Here is a 12,321-nt window from a genome sequence, read left to right on the forward strand (position 1 = left end):
CAGCAGGCCAAGCAGCATCTCAGGAGCACAAAAGCTGACGTTTCGGGCCTAGACCCTTCATCAGATCGAAACGTCAGCTTTTATGCTCCTGAGATGCTGCTTGGCCTGCTGTGTTCATCCAGCTTCACACTTTGTTATCTTGGATTCTCCAGCATCTGCAGTTCCCATTATCTCCGTGGATAGGAAGTTGGGTTCTGTGATGGTCTGAGCTATGCAAACAACTTTCTGTAGTTGCTTACAGTCCTCCACAGAAATGGCAGCTGGTTGGATGTTGAGTTGGTCAATCAAGGGAGGACTGATGATAACCAGGCAACCAAGAATATTGATTAAAAATGAATAAAAGAGAAAATCTGTTCTGACTGGCTATTGGCAACTGCAGAGTGGTTTTGAAAGCTTCAGGGCTGGCTGATGTTTTCATTCTCTCTAGTTCTGTTTCCAGTTAAAGAATTGTTGAATGTCTGTGCATGGGATCCCCAGTCTATAAGAAATCAGTAAATAATTTTGGAAATCTACTGCTATTATATATATTCACAGGTGACTTCAAAATTCAATATCCATTCATGCTTGTGAACAAATCATAATCTAAGGATGGCATAAGGGCTTGACATCCATTGTTTAAAACTGTTTAACTGAACTGACGAATTACAAATCTTTTATTTCTCTTTTCAGTTTATCCCTTAACTGTGTCTGTCAGTCGATCTGCGTGTTAGTGTGGTTATGATCAAAGAATATTAGGTTTAAATCATAGATACTACCATGATTTATTTGTTGTTTGACCTTGTCCTGCTAAAGTTACAGCATTAGTAACAACTTGTTACTTTTGTTTTATAAAGCTATGAATTTAGTGCCTAAGATCTGTTATTTTGTAGAATCTAGCAAGGAACAACTGGACAAATGTTGAGGTCACTGAATATTTAATTTTGTTCTGTCATGAGTTAAGTGATAGTAAGGCTGATTTGGTGTGGCTTGTTATTACTGGTTGTAACAATTCTCTTTTTCTATCACGTGATGTACAAACTGTCACTTATTTGCTAATAAGAGGCCAGCTACGAGAAGACTAGACTGAAAGCCATAAATAAAATATGTTGGAAGCTTCATCTACTTACAACAATATTTGCATTTATTTAAATGAGAAGGCAATAGTCATACAGTCTTAGAGGTCTACAGCATGGAAACAACCCCTTAGCTCAACTTGCCCATGCTGCCCAGTTATCACAATTAAATTAGTCCCATTTGCCTACGTTCCGTCTGACAATAAAATAAGTATTCCATTTATTTGAAATCAAGCATGGAATCCACGGGAGTTTGGAATGGAGCATATTGCAGAAAACTCTATTGAGTAACAGACAGGAAATTCAGGTGAGCCCTGTGATGGGTATTTTGCCTTCTGTTTCACATGGGTTTTGAAAGATTGGTGGCAATGTTCCTTTTGTTTGTTATGTTCTTCACGATACTGTTTTGGGTGGGTGGGGCAAGCCTGACGAATAATGAAAGGATGAGGACTGGAGGAGGCACCTATGTCTGAAACAAAGTCTTTGACTGCATGCAAAAATAAATCCATTTTATAAAGCTATTACCTCACCATAAGCCACTGTATTGTTATATCTTCGCATTTCTGGATATACATTGTCCAGATACCACTGGAAATTCTTACACTTAAGGTGCTTTCTCAATGCTACTCTCTCAGAAATGTCACCAATATCGATCCCTGGATTCTGGAAGAAAAAAATAGCTTTAGAAATTGCATTTGCTCACTCTGAAATATCAAACTTCTACATCAAAGAAAAAAAAATATCCCAGATGAGTAATGTTCTCTGTTCATAAACCTGCAGCATCCCAATTAGCTTATCTACAGTGAATGCTGCTTATAGAAAACTTGGTTATATTTTAATTAGACATTCAATTTTAAAAGTATCTCACTGTTTTACACAAGTTTTCGAATTAACATTCAGATAAAGGGTACTTTCTCACATTGGCTTGGGAGAACTTGATTGTGAAGTGTAATCTCCTAAATGAATGTCATTGTAAGTTTGTAAAGATTATTTTCAATTGCTATTCTACTTTCACGAAAATGAGATGGCAACTTCACTGCTAAAAAGTGGTATAATTTGTATGTTGAGTATAATAGAATATGTGATATTAAGCACGACTCAAAAGCCCATAACACTGAGGTATCGGAGCAGAATTAGGCCATTTGGCCCATCGAGTCACCTCCACTGTTTGACCACAGTTGATGTGTTTCTCAACTCCATTCTTCTGTCTTCTCTCCATGTCCTTTGATTGCCTTTCTAATCAAGAACCTATCTATCGAAATACATTTAATCACCATGCCTCCACAGCTGTCCGACACAATGCGTTCCACAGATTAACCACAATTTGTCTGAAAAAATTCCTCCTTATCTCAGTACACTCTGAGGTTGTGCCCTCAGTTTCTGGTCTCTCTTACGAGTGGAAAATTCTTATCTGCCTCCATTTTATCCAGGCCTCTGTGTTTTGTAAGTCTGAATAAGATCTTCCCTCTTCCTTCTAAACCACATTTAGTAGAGACCCAGAGTCCTCAACTGTTCCTCATATGACAAGCCCCGGGATCATTCCTGTAAACCTACTCCGGTCAGCACATGTTTCCTGAGAAACGGGGACCAAAAACTACTCACAGTGCTTCAAATATGATCTAACTAAAGCCTTATACAGTCTCAGCAGTACATTGCTCTTGTGTTCTAGCGTCTTGAAATGAATGCTAACAATGTATTTGCCTTCCAAACTGCCAACTGAACCCGCATGTTAACCTTAAAAGAATCTTGAACTAGGATTCCTAAGTGCTTTGTCTTCAGATTTCTGAAGCCTACATAGATAAAAGTGTTGCTTTCGTTGAACAGTTGTACACAGCAGATACAGTTATAATGCACAATAAAAGGCAAAAGGGCTTCTGAGAAAGGGTCACCAGACCCGAAACGTTAACTCTGTTTTCTCCTCCACAGATGCTGCCAGACCCACTGAGTTTTTCCAGCAACTTTGTTTTTGTTGTTGACAGTTATAGTGCATATTGTATGCAATAAATTAATAATTGTTTTCTGTACAAATTCTAATGCCAGATCAGTGTAACCTTTCATAGGACAGTAACTGATGTATTATTGCAGATGTGTGAGCCTACATTTTTATGAATTGAACTGCAACTTGTTACTCTAGCCCATTAGTACCTTCCTTCTCCTTGGTTCTCCCTAGAAGTTTGCTACTTTTAATCTATGCCACTAACTTAACCCTTCCTGCTTGGGACCCAACTCCTGGATGGTGCCATCAAGATCTTGGAAATTATTGAGATGCCTCTGGAGGCTGTAGCTTGCTCAATGCATCCATATTCGGGGTGAGGTTCAGCCACAATGCTTTGAGAGTGTCTATTCATCAAGGCTGGTGTTCAATTGATTTGAGTTGACAAGAAGATGAGCTGATGAATGTTAGATCCTTGCTAGACAACACCAATCAGAGCTGAAGTGCCAAGGGCTGTGCCAGCAGGTGTGACTTGCATGTTATATTTCTTGACACAGGTTTTGATATGACTTCTACAAAGTAATGAATTTCTACAGACTCAGGACTTATGCTGAGATGACATGGATTGATTTGTGTGCAGTACCGTCAACTCCAGATGCTTAGACTGGTAGGAGACACATGCATTCACTGTCCAATCACTATCATTGTCGAGTATCAGTAAAGATGGTACAAATGAAACCATCATGTTTTCAATAGCTGCACCTGAAGATTTCGGCACAATATTTGTATCACTTCACATGTATGCTTGATACAAAACATCAGAGAGCTTTTTATATTGGATACTCATGTTGCTGAAACCTGCCTGGATATACACAATCATCATTGGGTTCAAACTCAGGTGAGAGCTCACAATAAAAGTCATGTGCTCAGATAATGTGGCAAGTCTCTGGGCTTTCCAGGAAATGTTGACATTTTTTGAAGGGATGGCTAGAGTGGAGCTAGCAAGTGACATGCTTCCAATTACCTGGTTTCAAAGATCATTGAAGAGCTTGTTAACAGACCGGAGAATGGCAGAATCAGATTTGCAGTGCTAATAATAGGAAGAATGAATGATTTTTGGCATGGGCTGAGGGGAATGCAGCTAACAGCCAATATTCATTGATTGAAGCTTGTCTTAAAAAATAGTATTAAGAAGAGAGTCTTGTGGTGAAGTGGTAGTGTCCTTACCTCTAGGTCAGAAGGCCCAGGTTTAAGTCTCACCTCAGGATGTGTTTGCAATGGGGATATGTCATAAGACATCCAAATAGACTGATTGAGGTGCTCATGCACTGGTAGCAAGTTGACATTGTCTGAGCAGAGTAGTTTCAGTTACTGAATGTATGGGTATTGCTGGCCCTCTATTTTCCTTCCTGCTCTAGACACAACAAGGCCAGGCATGACTGCCAATTGTTTTCCACAGTTATGAGGTCCCACTTACATTGCTACGCCATTGCATTAGTGCTCAATGTGCAGCTCTGCCACATCCAGGTGACATCCAAAGTTAAATTGGTTTAACTAGGTAAACATGGTTTTAAGAAAATGAATCCTTTCCACTCTGTATCCAATTTAAGTAGATTAAAGTGATATTTTACGTGGGCAGTTTTTGTGGCATTTTTTTTTTGCATTTTCGTTTACAGATTGCAATCTAGGAGAGCCAGTGTTGACAATATGATATTAGGATGGAAGTGGGTTGAGGGAATACTGGTTCTGGTAGCTTCAAACACAGAGGTAGTCTCTCTCCACAAGTCCTGCCAAATTGCTGCACATTTCTAGCATCTCCTTTGTGAGTTCAGTCCTAAAATGTGAAAACGTTCATCTAGATACGATCCGATCACAGTTCCATACAACTAAAACATCACTTCCAACTCTTCCTATTCCGATCTCTTTAAGGTCAAGGTCAATATTCCATTAATCTTTTTGATTATATTTTGCACCTATGCAGTAGTTGTAGGTGATATGCATACAGAGACACCTAAAGCCCTTTGTTGCCTCACAGCACCTGGTCTATCATGATTAAACATATTCTGATTTGTTTTTCTCATAGTAAAAGTGGATGACTTTACTAATTCTTACATTGAACTGTATCTGCCACACATTCCATTGCAATTTCCTGCTCTCAGTTACACTGCTCTTAACTTACACACAACTTTCTAATTCTTTACCCAGGTCATTGGTATTGATGGCAAAAAGCTGAAGCTCCAGCACATATTCCTGGAGATTATCACTTGTCACATCCCCTACTCTTCTTCAAATAGTGCCATGGGATCATTTATGCCCACATGAGATTCAGTTTAATGTACAACACAAAATCCGTGCTCAATTTTTTGGTTAATTAATACATTTGCAGGGAATAATTCATGGCTGCATGTCAAAATCTAATTAAAAACTGCTTGCAACTACACAATGTGCACATCTATGAAAAATCACGAATACAGATGAACTGTGCAATGAAAATAAACCCTTGCACTGAACTTCAAAGAAAAGAACAATTTAGCATCAAAGTCAATTTTAAACATTTGCAACGACTTTCCTTTTCTGATTTGTGGTCATAATCCTTTAAAACATTGCAGCTTTTCAAAATGTAGTCAAAGTCAACCATAGCCCAAAAACCGGACCTTAAGTTAACTCTTCTTAATGTCGTAACCATTCCTGCATTCTATTTTATAGCATCTACTTACATCCATGGGGATATTCCATGCAATATAAACATGGGATTTGTAATCATCCATCCATACTTCAGCCACCCGGAGTGAATTTCTTTTTGTGTAGAACCCAATATCATTGTTGTATGGTTTCTTCATGCGTTCTATGTGAGCCACCCGAGAACAAGGTAGCACTTCCATACTTCCACCACATAGCCAGACCTGAAACATTAAATAAGGGAAAGGAGGTGAGTCTGAAATACACTCAGCCATTTATTGCAAATATTGCAAGGAATTATCTGGAAATTGTTGAACATATACTGGATCATTTCAAATGCTATAGGGAAGCTCATGTCATCAAAATTACCATTCTGAGGGTGATGCCTAGTCAGTGAGGAGAATGTGAAATCTCACCCCTTGCCCTCTGAGTTGGAAACAGAGCAGTCAAGCTGTTAAAATGGGGTGGCTCCACTTGCTTTTTGTTGCCATCTGATTGTATGACTGGTTTTGACAGAGGGGCTGAGGCATTTGCTGGACTCTAGTGGGAGTTTCCTGTATTAATGCAAATCGGCATTCAATGGAGTTTTTGCCCATAGATATTTGACATTAGCATGAATTGGAAAGTCAATTCAACTTTCCTCTCAAACTCAAACAGATCACTGTCCATGGAGGGCATGAAGAATGTAAGCTGTGAAGTTAAAAAATAATCTTTAACAGAGGAGGAGAAGCAACAGCTCCCTTTAGATCCTGTGTGGAAATGAGTGCACTCACCAGTTGTGATCTCTCCCTGCCCTAACCCATAAGAGGCAATGATCATCTGATCTTTGCCTGCTTCCATCCAGTCTGCACACTCCTCAAGCCTGGAAAGGGAAGAGTATTCCATGACAATTAAATTGGGGATAAGAGTTACAATGATTGACCTGGTTTAAAGTTGTTGAGAGGTAATGTTGTGTTTTAGACCTGGGAGATGTGCAGAGATGGCGTACCAGATTCTACACATGATAAGAGTTTTATTTGCCCTGTTCTAAAGTACCCACTTCATGATCTCCTCTTGTCTCAGTTTTGTTTCTCTTTCCCAGTCACCATGCCCAGATTTAACTAAGTGCACACAGTGAATGGAGAACAGATACCAAACACTACAGGCGGGTGACTTGGACTAGGGATAAAAAAGGCAATATACTAAATGATTAATGGTGTCCTGTAGGATCTGTGTTTGCACCCCCAACTCTTCACCGCATTCATTAGTGACTCAGATGATCGAGTCGCTGTGACTCAGCATCAAATGCCAATCAATATGCAAATTTACTGAAAGCACTCATAGTTGGCACTGTGCGGATAGGATCAAGCAATTACAAAGCGACACAAAAGACTGAATGAAAACTGAAGCCAATGAATGTTAATATTGACAAGTGTGAGACCATTCTCTTTAAAGCTATAAGGGAGAGATCAGAGTACATTGTTAAATGGGGAAATGCAAGAACCTGTTGAGGTTCCTTGAGACTTGGGGATTGACAGAATAGATCATTAGACAGCCATGGGTAGGTACAGAAAATAAACAAAAGCCAAGAGACTGATTTATTTTCCAGAGCACTAGAATACAAAGGTGTAGAAGTTATGTCGCAGCCACAGAAAGCCAAAGTTAGATCTCACATGGAGTGTCATAGTCAGTTTAAACATTGCTTTGGGAAGGATATTTTGGCACAGGATGGAGTGCACTGTGAATATACCTGTGAATAGGTTGACAAGAGTTAAATTGCAAAGGAGCGTACACAGCTCAGGGGTACATTTTCTTGGCTTGAAAGGTTAAAGGTCAGATTTGAACAATTTTTTCAGGGTAATAACGGTGGAGAGAGAGAAAAGATTGCAGTTGGCTGGTGAATCAATATGGGAACATCATCCAAAAAATCAGAGCCAGGTCTTCCAGGAATTAAGTTAGGAATCTCTCTTTTCTGCAGAAAATTTCAAAAGGTGCTTAAAACTTGGACTGTCCTTCAAAACGGCATTGATGCTAGGCCAATTCTTAAAATTAAGAATGAAATTGATTGATTTCTGTGAACCAAAGATATTAAGGGCAAAGACAGATATATGGAATTAGGCTACAGATCAGCCATGATATTGTTGATTGGTGGAATAGGCTGGAAGGGATAAATTGCCTATCTTCTTATTTTTATGCTCCTGCGACAAGTGTGAGTGAGGATCAAGAATTCATCATTCCTCCTAAATCAAAAACCACTCTGGGATAAAATCACCACCAAGATGTGAAAACATTTTTATGATATCAGTTGTGTGAGAAGCAAAGAGAAACTATAGCTGCTTGTGACATCTTAAGAGTGAACATCACATTTTTTGGAGGAGGATAATTTGTATTCATTATGTCTTGAGTTCCCCATTGTAAACTTTGCAACAAACTCTAATTGGGACATCTATATATTTAATGTGCTCGCCAGTATAATTGAGTGGGTCACTTCTAACTTTGGTCATTAAATGAAAATGATAGTTCCTAATAGAGAATGTTGCTATCTCCCAATAAAATTTTCATTATCATACACTTCATTCACAATTTGTATCATTTTTGATCTTTACAGTAACAATATCATAACAAGTATTGGGTTAATACCTTACTTTGCCATTGTACTTTGCAATTGGAAATTAACTCTGCTGTAATATAGCTGATGCTTTATTACTGTTGGGTAAACATTATGAAATTCCCTATGTAACAGTAACATCATTGAAATGACTATAACAGTTTGAAGAGAAGATTCGTGTTCCACTTTTCAGAATTACCAGAGAAAGATAAAACATCAAACCTTGATAAAATCCCTCCACACCTTATATTTCTGTGGTCGTGTTCTGTTGGAGTACTACTCTGCATTTTTATTTTTTTCCTGCAACAGTGACTAATTTTACATTTTTCACATTATACTTTATCTGCCAGATTATTGCTCGTGGCTTAACCTATCTATCCATTTGCAACTTCCTTATTTCCAATATCATCAGGACCTTCCAGGCAAAAACAGAAACCAACCTGTGCACGGCAAGGTTTCTCAAACAGGAATGAAATGAATTTGAGCTAATTTGTTAATAATTGAGGGATAATTATTGGTGAGAACACTGGAAAACCTCCCTCTTCAATAAAGTTCCAAGAGATAACTTATGATCACCTGAATTTTAAGACAATGTTTTAATATAATGTTGCAATGGATAAGATTCTGTCTTCAACAATGCAGCATCCCACTTGTAACGGTTCACTGAGGTAATGCTCTGGAAATCAAGCCCTATTATTCCTGGAAAGGAAGTTAAAGGTTTTCTCAAGATATGCAAAGTTCTTCAATTTACCTGTCTGGTTAGACCCAAGCAGATAGAACCAGATTTCTGTATTTGACACAAATTACTATTCATTACAAGTAAATAGATTCCAGCAAGAGGAAAACAAGTATGACATAACTCTACTGGTTTAAATGCTAACTACCTTATCGAACTTCCCCTACGGACAGACAGAAACATTAATGTTATGGGTGAAGAGAAAACTGGGAATGCAGTTCAATGGCTCCTGTCCACAGGGTTCACTGAGATGAACCATATACTTGACAGGACTTGCTATTCTTCAATCCTTCTCCATCAGGTATTTTTCAGTTTCTTGCAAGAGGCAGAGAATGACTATTTCACAAATTATAAAGTCCCTGGTTTATTAGCTGCAAGAGACACCTTATAGCAGCTGGTCAGTGAAGATCACTAGCTTTCTTCACACTTCAGGCATGTACTACAACTGAAAAACATCACCTCTCCTTCCAGAGGTCCGAAATCTTCTGAACATTTCATTCATAGCCACAAGCTGTTCAGCTACCCAAGAGCCAACCATATAGTCATTGGCAGGCAACAGCCTTTGTTGTCTACAACCTCACAAACCAATCAGCTGCTTACTGCCAGCAAAATCTCACATTGCCTACAGCCCCTGGTGCCAGACCATCAGCAACTAAGTTCTGAGGAAGGGTCATTGGACCCAAAATGTTAGTTCTGATTTTTTCTTCACAGATGCTGTAAGACCTGCTGAGCTTTTCCAGCAACTTCTGTTTTTGCATCTGCAACTAATATCCTCTCCTGCACAAGAAAAGCTGCAGGGTAAGTGCACTTACAATGAGTTTTGAAAACTTGCTTTCAAAAATAATTGCAACAATCCTTTTCCCATTCCAGTACACAATCAAAACTGGAAAAATACAAAGATACATTCTTTAGACACAAATATCATTCCACAATATTTGCTTAAATACGCAATGAAATTATAATTCATAACATTTTGATGCCTAGGCAAGAAATAAACTTGAGTAATCATCTTGGACTGTAGTAGTTTCCAGAGTCAGCTCAAATTCATTTCACATTTAGGTATAGGAGGGATAAGTTTAGGAGTAGAGATAGGCCATTCAGCTCATCAAGGATATTCCATAATTCAGTGAGATCTTGGCTAATCTGATCATCTTCAACTCTGCTTTCCTGCCTTTCCCCCCATAATTCCCTATTACCTCTTGATTCCCTTACTTGATGAAAAATCTGTTCATCTCAGCCTTAAATATACTTAATGCTCCAGGTTGGCCAACCTAATCGGTTTAGCTTCAGCCATCTCAAGAAATGCTCCACAATGTAGCTATGACCTTCACCACTCTGCCAGCATTAAGTGCCACCATTTTCTGTCCAATTCCTCACACTCACCTTATGTCCGCTCCTTTACCCATCTCCCATCAAGACTCAGCCTCGGCAATCCTCAGTGTTGTCACATCTCCCGCACTTGCTTTTACTGACTGTAACCCCTACAGCATTAACCCTACACCTTCACTGAGCTGCCTGCTCATTCACTGGGGACATCTCCCCACCTGCACCAATGTCAATTGCTGTGCCTCTCTCCTGCCCCACCCAATATTCATCTCTCTGATGCCAGGCGGAAAATAACCCACAATAGGGCAGAAAGAGTCAAGATATTTGGCTCCTCATCTCATGCAGATAGCATCCAGGCTATTCTGAGTTACTGACTGATCCTGTTCAAGCCTGGACTGGTATCGGAGAGCACCCTTCTCTGACTGTGCCAGGACCTCCAGACTATAATGTGTCTCACCAGACTTTGCAGAGGCCTGTGGCAAGCACAATAAGATTCCTAGCTTTGTGCCTGTGCTAAATGGCAAGGCAAGACTGAGATAATGTGAGCCACACATCACTGGGAGCAATGCAAATCAGGGATACTGTGAGCATCCAGATAGAGCAATTGGGTTCAATGCCAGATGCAGCCTTATTCTGCCCATGAGTTGGATGTGTGTCTCTGAGTGCACAGGTAGGAAGCTGAATAATAATGAGGCGAATTTTGACGTTATTAAGGTGTTTAAGAAGCTTTAATTCCCAATTGAGAGGAAGTGAGAAACTAGCCTCACCGATCAGCAAATGCTTACAAGTTTTGCTCCTGGTGTTGAGATAGGTCTCACCAGACTTCTTGTGTAATAGTGCTACAAGTCTTATCACTGCCATCATCACTCAGGCTCCTATATGAGCCATGCGTAGAATCTGATCTTCAAAATAACTGGACCACTTATACATAGTCTGTCGTAAACAGGAGTTAATTATAGGTTGGTGTAAATTATTGTATTGGGTTGTAGATTCACTCATCACAGTAGTACAAACTGAAAATGCTTAATAAAGGCAGAGCACAGGAAATGTTAAGACCACAGCCTTCTGATGTCCTTGATGTAAAATCATAATTTCTTGATTCAGGGTTTGTCTTACAGATAATATTCATGATTGTCCAGGAGGAGGAAAATGGGCTACTCCTCCCTTTCTTGACCCATGCTTCAAAGCTTCTACCTTGCACAGTAACAGCAGGACAACATCTCACTTGGAATGCTCTGTGGTCTGTTGCGAAGTTGTGTAGAATACATGGGAAATGGAAGGCTGGAAGTTGGAATTTGTTTGGAAAAATAATAATGGAGGGAATATTGCATGGTCCCTTTAAGAAGTGATGTACTTTTCTAAGCTTAGAGATTTGAATGAAAATTTGCCAGTATAGCTGAAGAGGTATAGACAGTTATGAAATTGAAACACATATCAGTTGGCTGTGTGACTGGAAACCTGAGACTTGTTTTGACATTTTAGCAATTAGCTTGAAGATTAGCCAATTACTTAAACCAAGGACTTAGAGATTTGAAACCAATTGAATTTAAATCTGATGGTTTTGACAACCTTGGACTAATCCTATTATAAGAAAATTGATAGGTCATTGGGGATATATAAGAAAAGGGTTTTTGAAATTGGGTGTGAGAGTGAACTGCCATCTGAAGAGTAAACATCTCAGAAATCACCATCTATTCATAAAGGTACCATGATACTTCCAGCTCAGATTCCTGACAGAAGGGTCAGTGGGGAAGTCAAAGAACATTCTGGAAGACATAACCTGGCTGTATGGACTTTGAGAGCTTAAGTGGTAATTTAGTTTTCTTATTCCTTGGCTTTATATAAGTGGGAATTGTATTTATTGGAACAGCATATCATGAGAATTTTGTTTTGTTTGGGAATATTTAGCAGTTAAGGGGGAATTGTTCTGTTTGTTAGTAGTTCTGTTAATTTGTTCATTGTTAGGGTTAGATAAATAAATTGTTACTTGTTGATTTATAGATTGAGG

The 12,321-nt window shown here is 39.1% G+C and overlaps 1 protein-coding gene across 2 annotated transcripts in view; it reads right to left on the minus strand.

Moving 5' to 3' along the window:
- galnt17 (polypeptide N-acetylgalactosaminyltransferase 17) overlaps positions 1–12,321 on the minus strand; it is a 339,355-nt gene that overhangs the window by 36,422 nt on the left and 290,612 nt on the right. For both annotated transcript variants that reach the window (XM_048557604.2, XM_048557607.2), the window contains exons 7-8: positions 5,703–5,888; positions 1,578–1,715 (exon numbers count right to left, since the gene is read on the minus strand). In XM_048557604.2, the coding sequence (XP_048413561.2) occupies positions 1,578–1,715; positions 5,703–5,888 (324 nt within the window). The remainder of the gene's footprint in view (positions 1–1,577; positions 1,716–5,702; positions 5,889–12,321) is intronic.

The sequence above is a fragment of the Stegostoma tigrinum genome, chromosome 27 (assembly GCF_030684315.1).
Source record: "Stegostoma tigrinum isolate sSteTig4 chromosome 27, sSteTig4.hap1, whole genome shotgun sequence".
Taxonomy (NCBI): domain Eukaryota; kingdom Metazoa; phylum Chordata; class Chondrichthyes; order Orectolobiformes; family Stegostomatidae; genus Stegostoma; species Stegostoma tigrinum.